The sequence below is a fragment of the Balaenoptera musculus genome, chromosome 13 (genome assembly GCF_009873245.2).
Source record: "Balaenoptera musculus isolate JJ_BM4_2016_0621 chromosome 13, mBalMus1.pri.v3, whole genome shotgun sequence".
NCBI classification, from domain to species: domain Eukaryota; kingdom Metazoa; phylum Chordata; class Mammalia; order Artiodactyla; family Balaenopteridae; genus Balaenoptera; species Balaenoptera musculus.
Window position 1 is genome coordinate 31,221,045 of NC_045797.1, and position 17,289 is coordinate 31,238,333.

General features: G+C 42.4%; 1 protein-coding gene and 1 non-coding gene across 2 annotated transcripts in view; both read right to left on the minus strand.

Moving 5' to 3' along the window:
* Window positions 1–5,698: 5,698 nt before the first annotated feature.
* On the minus strand, window positions 5,699–5,801 carry LOC118906549. The gene has a single exon (XR_005022530.1). It is a non-coding gene; the product is annotated as a U6 spliceosomal RNA (small nuclear RNA).
* A 3,844-nt stretch (window positions 5,802–9,645) lies between these two features.
* ANTXR1 (ANTXR cell adhesion molecule 1) overlaps window positions 9,646–17,289 on the minus strand; it is a 241,307-nt gene continuing 233,663 nt past the window's right edge. The window contains exon 18 of the mRNA XM_036873557.1: window positions 9,646–13,548. Coding sequence (XP_036729452.1) covers window positions 13,288–13,548 — 261 coding nt within the window. The 3' untranslated portion in view covers window positions 9,646–13,287. The remainder of the gene's footprint in view (window positions 13,549–17,289) is intronic.

The following is a 17,289-nucleotide window of genomic DNA, read 5'->3' on the forward strand; positions in this document are numbered from 1 at the left end:
TTATTTCTCCTCTGATCTTTATGATTTCTTTCCTTCTGCTAACTTTGGGTTTTGTTTGTTCTTCTTTCTCTAGTTCCTTTAGGTGTAAGGTTAGATTGTTTATTTGAGATTTTTCTTGTTTTTTGAGGTAGGCTTGTATAGCTATAAACTTCCCTCTTAGAACTGCTTTTGCTGCATTCCATAGTTGTTTTTAAAAAATTAATTAATTAATTTATTTTTGGCTGTGTTGGGTCTTCGTTTCTGTGTGAGGGCTTTCTCCAGCTGTGGCAAGCAGGGGCCACTCTTTATCGCGGTGCACGGGCCTCACTGTCGCGGCCTCTCCCGTTGTGGAGCACAGGCTCCAGAAGCACAGGGTCAGTAGTTGTGGCTCACGGGCTTAGGTGCTCCGCAGCATGTGGGATCCTCACAGACCAGGGCCTGAACCCGTGTCCCCTGCATTGGCAGGCAGATTCTTAACCACTGAGCCACCAGGGAAGCCCTGCATCCCATAGGTTTTGGATCATCGTGTTTTCATTGTCATTTGTCTCTAGGTATTTTTTGATTTCCTCTTTGATTTCTTCGGTGATCTCTTGGTTATTTAGTAATGTATTGTTTAGCCTCCATGTGTTTGTGTTTTTTACGTTTTTTTCTGTGTAATTCATTTCTAATCTCATAGCATTGTGGTCAAAAAAGATGCTTGATATGATTTCAATTTTCTTAAATTTACTGAGGCTTGATTTGTGACCCAAGATGTGATCTATCCTGGAGGATGTTCCGTGCGCACTTGAGAAGAAAGTGTAATCTGCTGTTTTGAGGTGGAATGTCCTATTAATATCAATTAAATCTATCTGGTCTATTGTGTCATTTAAAGCTTCTGTTTCCTTATTTATTTTCATTTTGGATGATCTGTCCATTGGTGTAAGTGAGGTGTTAAAGTCCCCCACTATTATTGTGTTACTGTGGATTTCCTCTTTTATAGCTGTTAGTAGTTGCCTTATGTATTGTGGTGCTCCTATGTTGGGTGCATATATATATTTATAATTGTTATATCTTCTTCTTGGATTGATCTCATGATCATTATGTAGTGTCCTTCCTTGTCTCTTGTAACATTCTTTATTTTAAAGTCTATTTTATCTGATATGAGTATTGTTACTCCAGCTTTATTTTCATTTCCATTTGCGTGGAGTATCTTTTTCCATCCCCTCACTTTCAGTCTGTATGTGTCCCTAGGTCTGAAATGGGTTTTCTGTAGACAGCATATATATGGGTCTTGTTTTTGTATCCATTCAGCAAGCCTGTGTCTTTGGTTGGAGCATTTAATCCATTCACATTTTAGGTAATTATTGATATGTATGTTCCTATGACAATTTTCTTAATTGTTTTGGGTTTGTTTTTGTAGGTCCTTTTCTTCTCTTGTGTTTCCCACTTAGAGAAGTTCCTTTAGCATTTGTTGTAGAGCTGGTTTGGTGGTGCTGAATTCTCTTAGCTTTTGCTTGTCTGTAAAGCTTTTGATTTCTCTGAATCTGAATGAGATCCTTGCCGGGTAGAGTAATCTTGGTTGTAGGTACTTCCTTTTCATCACTTTAAGTATATCATGCCACTCCCTTCTGGCTTGTAGAGTTTCTGCTGAAAAATCAGCTGTTAACCTTATGGGAATTCCCTTGTACGTTATTTGTCATTTTTCCCTTGCTGCTTTCAATAATTTTTATTTGTCTTTAATTTTTGCCAGTTTGATTACTATGTGTCTTGGCGTGTTTCTCCTTGGGTTTATCCTGTATGGGACTCTCTGTGCTTCCTTGAGTTGGTGGCTATTTCCTTTCCCACGTTAGGGAAGTTTTCGACTATAATCTCTTCAAATATTTTCTCTGGTCCTTTCTCTCTCTCTTCTCCTTCTGGGACCCCTATAATGCGAATGTTGTTGTGTTTAATGTTGTCCAAGAGGTCTTAGGCTGTCTTCATTTCTTTTCATTCTTTTTTCTTTAGTCTGTTCTGCAGCAGTGAATTCCACCATTCTGTCTTCCAGGTCACTTATCCGTTCTTCTGCCTCAGTTATTCTGCTATTGATTCCTTCTAGTGTAGTTTTCATTTCAGTTATTGTATTGTTCATCTCTGTTTGTTTGTTCTTTAATTCTTCTAGGTCTTTGTTAAACGTTTCTTGCATCTTCTCGATCTTTACCTCCATTCTTTTTCCGAGGTCCTCGATCATCTTCACTATCATTATTCTGAATTCTTTTTTTGGAAGGTTGCTTATCTCCACTTCATTTAGTTGTTTTTCTGGGGTTTTATCTTGTTCCTTCATCTGGTACATAGCCCTCTGCCTTTTCATCTTGTCTATCTTTCTGTGAATGTGGCTTTTGTTCCACAGGTTGCAGGATTGTAGTTCTTCTTGCTTCTGCTGTCTGCCCTCTGGTGGATGAGGCTATCTAAGAGGCTTGTGTCAGTTTCCTGATGGGAGGGACTGGTGGTGGGTAGAGCTGGATGTTGCTGTGGCGGTCAGAGCTCAGTAAAACTTTAATCCGCTTGACTGCTGATGGGTGGGGCTGGGTTCCCTCCCTGTTGGTTGTTTGGCCTGAGGCGACCCAACACTGGAGCCTACCTGGGCTCTTTGGTGGGGCTAATGGTGGACTCTGGGAGGGCTCACACCAAGGAATACTTCCCAGAACTTCTGCTGCCAGTGTCCTTGTCCCCATGGTGAGCCACAGCCACCCCCTGCCTCTGTAAGAGACCCTCCAACACTAGCAGTTAGGTCTGGTTCAGTCTCCCCTGGGGTCACTGCTCCTTCCCCTGGGTCTTGATGCGCACACTACTTTGTGTGTGCCTTCCAAGAGTGGAGTCTCTGTTTCCCCCAGCCCTGTCGAAGTTCTGCAATCAAATCCCACTAGCCTTCAAAGTCTGATTCTCTAGGAATTCCTCCTCCCGTTGCCGGACCCCCAGGTTGGGAAGCCTGATGTGGGGCTCAGAACCTTCACTCCAGTGGGTGGACTTCTGTGGTATAAGCGTTCTCCAGTCTGTGAGTCGCCCACCCAGCAGTTATGGGATTTGATTTTACTGTGATTTTGCCCCTCCTACTGTCTCACTGTGGCTTCTCCTTTGTCTTTGGATGTGGGGTATCTTTTTTGTTGAGTTCCAGTGTCTTCCTGTCAATGATTGTCCAGCAGCTAGCTGTGATTCTGGTGTTCTTGCAAGAGGGAGTGAGAGCACGTCCTTCTACTCTGCCATCTTGGTTCAGGACTCAGAAGGAATCATATAATTTTTATTCTCCGGTTTGTTAATGAGGTGTATCATGTTGGTTGATTTGTAGATATTGCACCATCCTTGCATCCCTAGGATAAAGCCCACTTGATCATGGTGTATGATCATTTTAATGTATTGTTGAATTTGATTTGCTAATATTTTGTTGAAAAATTTTGCATCTATGTTCTTCATTGGCCTGTAATTTTCTTTTTTTGTGGTGTCTTTTTCTGGTTTTGGTACCTGAGTAATGGAGCCTTGTAGAATGAATTTGGAAATGTTCCTTGTTCTTTATGTTTGGTTAAATTTCCCTGTGAAGCCATCCGGTTCTGGACATTTGTTTGTTGGGAGGTTTTTTTTTTTTAATTTTTATTTTTTCCACAAATTCAATTTTACTAGTGATTGATCTGTTCCAATTGTTTGTTTCTTCTTCTTCTTTTAAAAGATTTATTTATTATTTATTTTTGGCTGCATTGGGTCTTAGTTGCAGCATGTGGGATCTTAGCTAAGGCCTGCGGGATCTTTCATTGCAGCACGTGGGGTGTTCGTTGTGGTACGCGGGTTTCTGTCTAGTTGTGGTGTGCAAGTTTTCTCTTCTCTAGTTGTGGCATGCAGGCTCCAGGGCATGTGGGCTCTGTAGTTGTGGTGCATGGGTTCCAGAGCTTGTGGTCTGTGTGGTTTTGAGCTCTAGTTGAGGTGTGTGCGCTCAGTAGTTGTGGTGCATGGGCTTAGTTGTCCCTTTGGCATGTGGGATCTTAGTTCCCTGACTAGGGATCGAACTGGCGTCCCCTGCATTGCCAGGCAGATTCTTTACCACTGGGCCACCAGGGAAGTCCCTGTTTGTTTCTTTTTGATTCAGTCTTGTGAAGTTGCATGTTTCTAGAAATTTGTCCATTTCTTCTAGGTTGTCCAATTTGTTGGCGTACAACTGTTTGTAGTATTCTCTTATGATTTTTTTGTAGTTATTTCTCCTCTTTCATTTCTTATTTTGTATATTTGGGTGCTTCTCTTTTCTTCTTTGTGAGCCTAGCTAAAGGTTTATCAATTTTATTAATCTTTTTAAAAAACAGCTCTTGGTTTCATTGATTTTTACTATTTTTTAATCTGAATTTTATTTATTTTCTGTCTGATCTTTATTGTTTCCTTCCTTCTGCTGACTTTGGACTTTGTCTGTTCCTTTTTTTAAAAAATTCGTTTAGATGGTAGGTAGGTTGTTTATTTGAGATGTCTCTTGTTTCTTGAGGTAGACTGTATCTCTATAAACTTCCCCTTTAGTACTGCTTTTGGTACATCCCATAGATTTTGGAGTGTTGTGTTTCCATTTTCATTTGTTTAGAGGTTTTATGATTTCCTTTTGGTTTCTTCATCAATCTCTTGGTTTTTTAGTAGCACGTTGTCTAGTCTCCTTGTGTTTGTTTTTTTCCCATTTTCCTTTCTGTAATTGATTTCTAGTTTCATACTGTTCTGGTTGGAAAAAATACTTGATATAATTTCTATCCTCTTTAATTTGTTGAGACTTGTTTTGTGGCCTAGCATGTGACCTATCCTGGAGATCATTCCATGTGCACTTGAGATGAATGTGTATTGTACTGTTTTTGAATGGAATGTCCTGTATATATCTATTAAATCCAACTGGTCCAATGTGTTATTTGAGACCATTGTTTCCTTATTGACTTTCTGTCTGGGTGATCTGTCCATTGATATAAGTGGGTGTTAAAGTTCCCTACTATTATTGTAGTGTTGGCAATTTCTCCCTTTATGTCTGTTAATATTTGCTCTATATATTTATGTGCTCTTGTATTAGGTACATATATGTTAACTAGTGTAATACTCTCTTCTTGTACTGATCCCTTTATCATTATGTAATGACCTTCTTTCCCTTTTGTTATAGACTTTGTTTTAAAGTTTATTTTTTCTGATATGAGTACTGCTATCTCCACTTTCTTGTCATTTCCATTTGCATGAAATATCTTTTTTTTCCCACGTTCTTGCTTTCAGTCTGTGTGTCTTTAGCTCTGAAATGAATCTCTGTAAGCAGCATATATATGGATCTTGTTTTTAATCCAGTCAGCCACACTAAATCTTTTGATTGGAGCATTTAGTCTATTGACATTTAAGGTGTTTATTGATAGGTACATACATATTGCCATTTTCTTACTTGTTTTCTGATTGTTTTGTACTTCTTTTAGTTTCTTCCCTTGTGTTTTGATGACTTTCCTTTTTATTTTATTTATTTTTTTAAATTTTTATTGGAGTATAGTTGATTTACAACATTGTTGATGACTTTTAGTGGTATGCTTCTGTTCCTTTCTCTCTAGTTTTTGTGAATCTGTTGTAGGTTTTTGATTTGTGGCTATGATGGGGTTCATATATGTTGACCTATAACTATATCTACTTGTTTTAAATGGTAGTCATTTAAGATCAAACACATTCTAAAAGATCTACATTTTTTACTCCTTTCCCCCATATTTTGTGTTTTTGATCTCATATAAATATGGAACGCTTGATGAATTTGCATGTCATCCTTTCTCAGAGGCCATGCTAATCTTCTCTGTATCATTCAAATTTTAGTATATGTGCTACCAAAGCAATCATCCTTTAACATATTTGTAAAGTTGGTTTAGTGGTGCTAAACTCGGTTAGCTTTTGCTTGTCCGTAAAACTATTTATCGCTCCTTCAGATCTGAATGACAGCCTTGTCATGTAGAGGATTCTTGGTTGTAGGCTTTTCCCTTCCATCTCTTTAAATATATCATGCCACTCCCTTCTGGACTACAGGGTTTCTGCTGAAAAGTCAGCTGATAGCCTTATGGGAGTTCCCCTGTACATACCTTGTTGCTTTTCCCTTGCTGCTTTTATGATTTTCTCTTTATCTTTAATTTTTGCCATTTTAATTACAATGTGTCTTGGTGTGGATCTCTTTGAATTCATCTTTTTGGGGATATTCTGTGCTTGCTGGATATGAATGTTCCCTTTCCCAGATTAAGGACGTTTTCAGCTATCATTTATTCAAATAAGTTATCTGCCCTTTTTTCTCTCTCTTTTCATTCTGGTACCCCTGTAATGTGACTGTTACTATGCTTTATGTTATCCCAGAGGTCTTTTATACTATACTCATGTTTTAAAATTCTTTTTTCTGTTCAGCTTTGGTGATTTCAACTAGTCTGTCTTCCAGTTTGCTAGTGTATTCCTCTGTATCAGCTAGTCTACTGTTGATTCCTTCTAGTGTATTTTTACTTCAGTTATTGTATTCTTCAGCTCTGTTTGGTTCTTCTTTATATTTTCTAACTCTTTGTTAAACTTCTCACTGTGTTCATCCATTTTTCTCCCAAGTTCATTAAACATCTTTATGATTGTTACCTTGAACTCTTTCTCAGGTAGATTGTTTATCTACAGTTCACTATGTTCTTCTTTTGGGGTTTTATCTTGTTCCTTAATTTGGAATATATTCATCTGTTCCTTCATTTTGCCTAATTCTCTATTTCTATGTATTAGGTATGTTGGTTATGCTTCCTGATCTTGGAGAAGTGATCTTATTTAACAGATGTCCTATGGGGCCTGGCAGCATACTCCTCTCTGGTCACCAGAGCTATATGCTTTAGGGGTGACCCTTTGTAGGCTGCTGGGCCCTTCTATTATGATGGGACCCACTACTGCAGGCAGCTGGTAGATGGAGCTGATCCCTGACATCATTTGTTGCTGGAACCTGACTCATGCAGGGGCTGCCAACCTGCTGGTTTGTGGGGCTAAATCTTGGTGTGGCTGGTTGCATGGACAAGGGTATCTGGGGCTTGTGCCTGGCCTGCTTCTGGGCAGGGCTTAGTTCCTATATTACTGGCCTCTCAGCCTGGGGGGTCCTGGGACTGCTGCTGACCAGCTGGTGAGTGGGTAAGCCCTTGGTACCAATGGGCTAGAGGAAGACTCCAAAATGGTGCTTGGCAGCACCAGGGTCATGTGGTAAAATGAGCTCTCAGAAATGACAGCTGCCAGCATCTATGTCCTCAGGGGGTGTTCCTTTTGGCTCTTGCCTCTCTGGGAGCCTCTCCAAGATCAGTAAGTGGGTCTGACCCAGGGTCCTTTCAAATTACTGACTCTGCACTGGGTCTCAGAGCATGTGTGATTTTGCATGTGCCCTTTAAGAGCAGAGTCTCTGGCTCTCCCTTAAGCAAGTCCCACTGGCCTTCAAAGCCAGACATTCTGGGGGCTTGTCTTCCTGGTGCAGGACCCCTGGGGCTTGGAATCCTCATTCCTTTTGGGAGAACTTCTGCAATTGTAATTATCCTCCCGTTTGTGGGTCATTTACCCAGGGGTGTGGGTCTTGACCATACTGCATCTTTGCTCCCACTACCAATGTCATTGCGGTTCCTTCTTTATATCTTCAGTTGCAGAAAATCTTTTCTGCTAGTGTTCAGGTTATTCTCATTGATAGTTGCTCAGTAAATAGTTGTAATTTTGGTGTGCCCAATGGGAGAAGGTGAACTCAGGGTCTTCCTACTCCACTATCTTGGCAGCAACTCCAAAGTGCTTGAAAGTGTCAGTGATGGGTGGCTGATAGGTCTCCTGTCTTATGACTTCTCTTTCAGAAGAAAATGAAATGTTTCCTGTACTCTTAGTGACAATGTTTCGTGTACTTTTAAAAAATTTTAATTAATTAATTAATTAATTTTTGGCTGCATTGGGTCTTCGTTGCTGTGCATGGGCTTTCTCATGGGGTACAATACAATTGTACAATTGTATTCTGTAAACAGAATAACTTCATCTGTTTTGCATATGCCAACTCTATGGCTTAATACAAAATGTTTGATAATTGTAAGTAACATTGTTTACAATGTATTAAATGGACAAAGTGTTATATTGATTGTTCTATACCTAAGTGAGACTTCAGGGAAACACATATTTATCTGAAGATAGAAAATTGGATTTAGTGGTGAATAATTTTGGATCTCCCGCTCCAGTTCACAGTCAGCACTTGATCAATGATCTTATTCCTGTTGGTTCCTTTGTTTATTCAACATAATGCATTGGAGCACTACTCAGCATTCAGTGCTCAATCATTGAAATGATTTTATAAGAAATTTGTTTGGCAAGTCAAACAATATATAAGATTTAAAAATTCTTTATACCATACAGAAAGTACTACTTCTAGTACTTTCTTGGTTTTATTTGTTACACTTAAATTAAATACAGCTGGAATTTATTTTGGTGGAAGGAGTGAGGTAGGGCTCCAACTTCTCTTTTTCCTTCCAAATTTCAAGCCAGTTTTCTCAAAATGATTTAATGAAGAATGTAATTTAAAAACTTGCATGTGCCCAAAATGCTATTTAAATAGAATACTAATGAAATCTTGGAAAGAAATTGTGGCGTGATTTTCTGTTTTCAGATGGTTTTATTCCAATTAAGATGAACTCAAGGCTTAATGAGGACTTGTAAAGAAACAGATTCAGGAACTAGTACTCTTTAAAGAAACAGATTCAGGAACTAATACTCTTTTACCTACAAAAAATATGAGGAGGAGGAGCTGAATGGAAACCGCTAAGGAGAATAAGGTGCAGAAATAACAAAAACATTTTGAAGTATATATAGATAGAAAGGTATTTATTGCAGCACTGTCTATGACACTGTCTGGTTTCTTAAGCAGATAGCAAACCTCTAGAGCCCTTGTTCTGTGAGTCAAATCAATCATAGCCACATTTCTGTTACAGGCAGCCAAACACAATCCTGACTGATACACTACATTTATTTTTTTTCCTGTGTGCTTCTATATCTCTACTTTTACTTCATTGTTTCATTTAGCATGGGTTACTTTTTTTTTTTAATTAAAAGTTAAAAAAATTTTTTTTAAATTAATTAATTTTATTTATTTATTTTGGGCTGTGTTGGGTCTTCGTTGCTGCGTGCGGGCTTTCTCTAGTTGCGGTGAGTGGGGGCTACTCTTCATTGTGGTGCACAGACTTCTCACTGCAGTGGCTTCTCTTGTTGTGGAGCATGGGCTCTAGGCATGTGGGCTTCAGTAGTTGTGGCACACGGGTTCAGTAGTTGTGGCTCGCGGGCTCTAGAGTGCAGGCTCAGTAGTTGTGGCGTGTGGGCTTAGCTGCTCCGCAGCATGTGGGATCTTCCCGGACCAGGGCTCGAACCCATGCCCACTGCATTGGCAGGCGGATTCTTAACCACTGCACCACCAGGGAAGCCCAGCATGGGTTACTTTTTAAAATCTAAAACTGTTGCTAAAAATAAAGAGTATGTTGAACGTTGGACAGCTAAAGAAGAAATGAGAGTAATCAAGACAGTGAAGAGTTTATTGGAGGGCACAAAATAATTTGAGCAATATAATTTAATCTGCAGAGTGATCGCCATTTTTATGATCAGGATGTTAAGCACTTGAACAACCTACACCTCATTTTCATAACAAAGACACAACTAGGAAAAGAGTTAATTTTAAGAATTTATTATTTTTTTTAAAAAAGCAACTTCCAGGGTTTGTCATTGTACACATTTAGCCCAGTCTCCTATAGCAGGTACAGCAATAACTGATTTTTATAACACTGACTCAGAGGCACTGAAGATCCATACTGTCTTAGGAATTATCACAGATAGAAGAAAGAATTAGAAGAGTTTAATGTTAAGTGTATTTAAAAAATCATATTCTAATTCTTTTAAATTGCTTATCCAAGTATGATAATATAGTAGAGTTCAGATAACTAGAAAACACAATTGACTAGAACATCCCATTCCCATCTGGTGTGCATTAATAGGCTTTTTATGGCATATATCTTTATATAGTTTGCAAACTAATTCAACCCACTTTTACACAGCATTAATTGTTTTTTATTGAGTTGGCACTGGGCTGAAATTGTTGCTCATTATCTCATCATTACGTTTTTCTAGTTCTTGGATGGATTTCCCTCATCTGACACAGTGTTTGGACTTTAGTATATATGAGACTTCCAGATTATCTCTGCTCATTCTAGTGATATTTATAATGAGGTTATCCATGGCCAGATATCCAAGACTATTAATTAATATGTCCACTAGCTCTGTTCTTGACCTTGGTAAAAGAGAGACCTTGTGTCTTACTGGAGTATGGGCCAAGCTCCAGGACAGAAGCTGTTTGTGAGCTGGTCGTCAACAGAGGTAACCACTCAAGGTTTTATTAATGCTGTGCAAACAAGGGTCTCGTCATTTAAGTAACTATTTGTACATTTATAAAAGCAATACAGTCATGGGAAAAACCAACAAGCACAGCTTGGTAGAATAACCTGCCATGAAATATCATTGGCCTTATAATAATTTACTACAACTGTTCCTTTTATTCACACTGGATAGGAAATGCTTCCATCTAACACATGGAATATGAATATATACAACAAAAAGTTGGCTTTAATTAAAAAAAACTTCAGGAGGACAATAACATGAGGGTTGAGAAAATAATTTTGTGCAGTTTCCTAATCACAATCATATGTCTGCTACCTTTTACAGGGACTGACACAAGTTTGGACAGATTTTATAAACCAGTTAAAGAATTTTGCTGCCTGTAATAGCCTACTATTAAAATATTACCTTGTTCATACAGTATAGAGGTTTCTCCTTCTCCACTGTAATTCTAAATGACTGGGGTTGACGTGAAGAGTCCCTTTTAAGGACAAACCCTGCTAATCCTCTTCAAAGTCATCATATATTCGCAGTTCCCTATTTCATCTAAAAGTTCACCAAAACAACATCTTGGAAACTGCACAGGGCTTCTGACTGATGTGCAGTTGGGATCCTGAATGTTGCATTCTCACCTGATGCCTGCCATCTTGATGCACAACAATGTCAACATCTTGGTTTGAACTTCCTGATGGCCGCAGTGAGCCATGCAGCAGTGGTGTGGGGTGGACTGTTTTGTACCGCCAGCAGTCAAAACAGTGGCCAGGGGCTCAACGCCTCTACGCTGTGAGCCTGGGGAACCCATTCGCTTATGGAATGGTTCTCTGGAGTCCAGCATTGTCACTGCAGGTGGCCAAGAAATTCTGACACCTGCTTCATGGAGGACTATACTCAAGAAGAAACCTAATGTTCTAAAAATAGACAATATGGGCCAGGTTGGGGGGCAAGGGAGGGAGGTTGCTTTCATAAGCCCTGGAAACTATCTCTGATTTTAGCTCTATGAGGAAGCTGGGAGAGTCTCTGGCAGCGGCAGGCTGGGAGAAGGGCAGGTCTGAGGTATGCTTGGGGAAGTGTCAATTTGGTGTTGGCAATGCAGATTTAGTGCCTGTGGACCCCGACTAGGGCACTCTGCCTAGATCTATTCTCCACTGACTGTACCTTTTATGCCCAAGGGTTTCCCCATTCCCCCACACAATCCTTGTTTGCTTTTGCTTTCTAAAGTTGAGATGGCAATTAGGGATCATTTATGTCTCAATTTTGACTGATTAGTGGTGGCTCTTTGGAATTATGATTTGAGGATTGTGTAGAAATCATTGGGGTCCATGGAAGATGGTGCTGTGATTGATTAGCAATGTCTGCCATGGCTACAAGCATTGGTGTGTATGGAATGCATGCTAGGTCCTATGTCTCTGTTCTAAGTAAGATGAAAGAATGAGCCTGGCTTGATGGGTTTTTGAAGGATCTTCGGAGACCACAGCCCAAAGCACTAAGTTTGCATTTACTTTATATTCTGCTTCATTCCTGAAAAGATTTAAGGGTTTTGGGAGTGGAATTTTAAGACCCGTGGAAAGTTGGAGGGGGAGGTAATTTTGAACAGGCTGGTGCAGGAGGCCCTAAACAGTGGCCTCTGTTTTCACCCTTGGGTGATGAAGCCTAATGTTTAGAAAGTGATTATAGAGCTTACTGGTGATAGCAGATTCAGAAAGACTTGGAGGAGTGGAGTGATTCCCAGGCATGGTGGGAATTTCAGGCAGCTGATAATATTTGTGAGTATGTTGAAAAGCCAAGGAGAAATATATTTGTATCCACAAACACATGCTTTTTTTGGGATAAATTCCTTAGTATGTCAGGACTATTGTCTCTCAGCTCTATCTAAAAGTCTCTGGTGCACAACCTCACCGAGAAAGAAAAACAAAATCAGTGAAATTGTGTGGTAGGTGCTAGTGATGCCATTTTGGGAAGATCAACTAATGTTTGTCTCTGGAAAATAGGATCAATCACTTCTTCGTATCTCAAGTGATTTAAATCGAAGCCAAATCTTGATTTTTTAACATGAGGCATTAACAAGTTGCTCTTTGACGATGCCGTTGTCTGTTGATTTAGGGGCCATGTTGGGCCAAAGCCAGCCACCTCCAGCTGCTGATGGCCTGTGGGTTTTAGAAACTGTCTGATGCTCCCATCAGTACTCGCCCGTCAGTGCACACACCTGATTTCACTTACACAGCAACATGGTAACATACCTTTTCCTTCAGTAAACAACCGCCCTCTTCCTCACTTGGAAACTGGGAGAATTTGGAAGGAAAATAAGGCATATCTTTTCACTCCTCTGCAAATCCCAGAACATGCTTTTGGATACCTGTATGATGTTGAGTTTCTTGCCACGATGGGGACCCCAATCTTTCCCCAAAGATGTAGGCAAAGGGTCTCGACCTTCCTGGGTGGCACATAGAGGTGAGGCTTCCTTGGTCCCTAGGCCAAGGGTCCAGGATCAAGTGATGGAGGTGGAGTGAAAGAGGGAAGGCAGCATTTAGCAACCCAGCAATGTTATTTCTTATCTGACTCTGCATTTCACCCTCAGAGAAATGATTTTCTTATTGATCTCCATGAGACACAATCCCATTTAGAGCATCTCAGCAGTTTCAGTGTCTCTGGAACCTTCTAGAGGTGATGGCTGGCTGGCTATAATTGTGACTGTAGTTGCCTCATTGTTTGTTTTCAGGCAATTCAAAATTTCGATTTCTTTCCTCTGATCACAATTGTCGGTGTACTGGTGTCACAAACCAATTTTTAAAGTGTGTGAACCTCAGTGGGCTTTATCACCACTCATTTCCAAAGTGGAAGCCCCCTTTAACTGGAAAGACTTGTTCTAACAGCACAGAGGAGCCTCCTCCCCGAAGTTTCTGAGAGAACCCAGAGCATGAACTGTGGGTTCTAGACAGAGGGCCTAGGAGGTGGTCGGGAGGGGGGTGGTGCCCTGTTGGGAGGGGGAGCCTGAGGGGGAGGGGGGAGGATGGAAGGTGGGGATGGAATTGGAGGGGTGGGGGCACTGGGGGGTGGGGGAGGGCAATGGGGAGCAGGGGGTGGCGGGGTGTAGATGGGGGCAGGAGGCGGTGAGGTGGTGTGGTAGGCATTGTTCAGGGGGTACTTGGCAGGCGGATTGTTCTTGACTCTGGTGAAGTTGATACAGCGCCCCTGGAAGAGAATCAGAGAGAAGGAAACATGAGCTGATGCTTGCTGGGGCCTTACAACAGGGCAGGTGGCAGTGTGCAGGAGGGGGGCAGCCTGAAAGAAATATGTGGAAAGCAGACGCCATGTTTATGTCCGTGCGCTCAGTAGAGCATTACAACAGAACTTGACAACAAATAAGCTCCTCGTTCCCTTCTTCTGGGCTTACTGTGTTGCAAAATTATTTGTTCAATTTCATTTTTCACCGAGTCTCTCTCTCTCAAGGAGGCGGAAGAGAAGGGGACTGACCTTAACTGGACACACAGGGTCAAGGTGAGTACAGAGGTCATTGAATTTAATCTCCTCAACAGCCTTGCCAGGCAGGTATTATTACCAGTTGTTCCATTTCATAGATGAGGACGTTGAGGCTCAGAAAGGTTAAATCACAACTAGGAAGAGGTGGGGCTGTTGTCACCAGTAGATACAGCCTCCCGCTCCAAGCCCCTGCCTTCCCCAGAGCTCTGACATGAACAGTTTATCCTGCTTTTTTGTTTTCCCTGGGGAATCCCTCTTCTTCCAGCTGCTGCTGCACCTGCCCAGGTGCCCTTAGGTTCTTAAGAAATACAACCTGGGGACCTTTTGTTGCAAAGCAGGCATCTACCCTGAATCCAGCTTTTCCCCCACCCTTCCCGGGTACCTGACTAGATAATGCAGAGTAGACACCTGGAACCCCTACAGTAGCCTCTTCGAATTCCAGAATATGAAGCCAGCCCTAGGTAGCCCTCTCTCCCCTGGGGCACCTCCTCTTTGCTCTCCAGAATCACAGGCCCCCCAGCCCTGCCCCCCAACAGATACCTCTAGTCTCAACAGGCACTTGGGAGCCTTTCACCCAACATTGGGCTCTGCAAGGGACGGGGGCACAGGGGCTCTCCCTGTCACGATGTTCTCCTTCTGGTGTGTGGACCCCCCTCACCTTTCCCATTCGACCCTCCCCTTCTTGCCTGGGCAGGGTACCGGCCAGCCTTGTGGGGTCCTGGCCTTTTTCCAAACTTCCCATGCCTATGGGGGCATCTTCTTCTTCTCTCTACTGTGTGTCCTGGATGCTGACAGAATCGGGGCCACCCTCTCTGAGGCTGCCCTGTCCCTTTCTCCTCTCCTGTTCATTTCAACCCGATACAAGCATTATACTGGGGCCGAGGAGGGAGTACAGCATTTTTCCTGGCTTCATTCTTCAGGATGGACGCCCATCCTGTGGTGGCCAAACCGGATGGGATGTGTCCAGAGGGGCCACAGTTTCCCTTTCCAGGCCTATTGAGGAAGGGCCTGAGGGGCCCTTCAGTTACCTGAAGGACAAGAGGGAAATACAAGTGTGTGTGTGATTTGAGACTTGGCTTGGGGAGTGTCACGGCAGGGGCACGGCGAATGTTTGTGGGAGCTGGCGGGGCCCTGAGCAAAGCTTTCCTCACACGTGTACACCCCATCCATCCTTCCAGCCCTGAGTCAAGTCCCTTTTCCTCCACACATCTTTCCCTGAAGACTCCTGCTTCCACTCACCTCTTGCTTCCCTCCCTGAGTTTCCTAGCTACAGTCTACGCCACACACCGAAGCCTGCATACGATAACTGCTGTATCTGTAAATGCCTTGGCTCCCTGACTAGGTGAGAAACTTCTGGAAGGCAGTGGTCTTGTTTTGTGCTCCACTGTTGGTTTAGGAACCAACTTCTTCTCATTGCATTGCCCAGAACTCCCAGCTCATGGTCAGACTTTCACAGGTTAAGTCAATTTTGTGACCCAGTACTGTGAATTCCCGTTTGTCCAAGCAGCCCTCTTTTACAGCTTTATAAATCTAAGCCTCGGTTACGGTTTATTTATGATCCTGGATAAAGCTCTTTCTTTCAAGATGTGAATGTCCTAACGATTACCATCTGTGATAAGTTCCTGTAACGGACAACTCAGAGTTGGGATTTACTGTACTACATGTTCTGCCCTTCATTCCTAGATATGCCCAGTCAGACCAAGAGGCCCATTTCCTTTAAAGATGAAGGAAAAATTCCGATCCTGGGGAAGGAGCTGCTGGTGCCTGGAGTCAAGTCCCCACGTGGCTTCAGATTTCCTTTAGGGCTGGTCATCCCACTGTTCTCTCCCTCCCTTTAGGGATCAGTGATGGTGAGCTGGGGCAAGAGAGCAGGTGAATTATCTCAGAGGCCAGTTTAATTATTTCACACAATTATAACTCTAATGTTTTTACTGGAGACAAAATCAGGAGCTGCCAGGCTTCTTCTGTTCCTAAACCAGAGTAGAATTTCTAAATGTCTTCAGAAAGATTTGAAAGGATCCACGGAACAAAAGATGATCTCTCACATCTGTCAGCTAAAGATGGAGTAAAAACGGGCAGGGGTGGGGGTGGGGGGGGGGGCGATGGGAGTGAGATGGAGAAAGACCTTCCTCGGTCAGCCCCTCCCCAGCTGCCATCACAGCCTCTTGGCCACAGCAGCTGAAGGACAGGGCTGGGGCGGGGTGGGAGACAGGCAGAGAGCGCCCCTTCGTGTAGTCAGTTACACCCCAGGGGTGCCCCACGGGCACCTGCTGCAGAGCACAGGCTGTGGTTCATTACAGATCTAGCACATTCGAGCCCAGCATAGCAGCCCAGAGCCAGAGGGGCGGGGGCAAGCTCACAGCCTCTGCCACGCCCCCCTGAGTCACACCCCACTGTGAGATGTAGGCTGGGGAGAATACAGCACCTGCCACTCACAGTCAAGATGATTAACTTAACCAGTTTTCTTGAAGGGCTTGGAACAGTGCCTGGCACATTGTGTTTGGTAAGTGAAGTTGAGTCTGGGTGGGGAAACATGCTCAGACTGGCTAGTTCAGTGCCTTCTAGGAGAGCTGCAGGCTAGAACCTCTACACTCCTCACCTGGCTTCTAGAATAAAACTTGTATACAGGGAAAAAAACTGTAGCATTGGACACATGACCAGAGCAGCTCCCAGAGCCGGCTCTCTTCCACACCTTCTTCTGTCCTCCCGTTGCTGCATCACTCCTGTAACTTCTTCTTACAGGACACACAGTTGACTAGTGATGCATTTACACATACTTAAAAGAAGATGCGGACACTGCATAAACAAATCCCTGGGGTCAGTTACAGCAAGACGCAATTAGGACTTCAGGGAGGGGTGTGGCTACAAATTAAGTTCTTAAAACCGGGAGCCAAAGGAGCCAACACAAACACTGTAACACTTAGACCATGTAGCTGGCTTTAAGATCAGTTTACACGACATCATTTTTTGCTTGCGAGAGGATAATTGAAAGGCCAGATGTTCTCAGTGTCACACATGCCAGCAAATCTGCACCAGTGTTTGGTTAAGAGTTTGCTAGGACAATTAGAGCACTTAGTTCCTACGCTGGTCCTTGTAACCAGTTTAATTCTTTGCAGTATTGTTTTTGGGTGGCTTGGTTCAGATCCAATATTCGGCTTTGACCTCAGTTTACCTCACTGCTCATTTACAAAGTATATATGTCAATTATTTTCACACATTAGCAACAAAATGTCCTGATTAAATTTTAAGAAGAAAATGCAACAATATCTCTTGCTAAGTGGAGGCTTAGCAGGATGCTAGGTGACGTTCCTCCTGGGCTGAAAAATGCCATTTTGATTTGGTTGAATCTGATGGTGTTGGGAGGATTATTAGAAATGTCCAGGCACATCATCCACTTTATTATCAAAACCCCATGAGCTAAGTATTATTATTTTCATTGTACAGAAAGGAGAT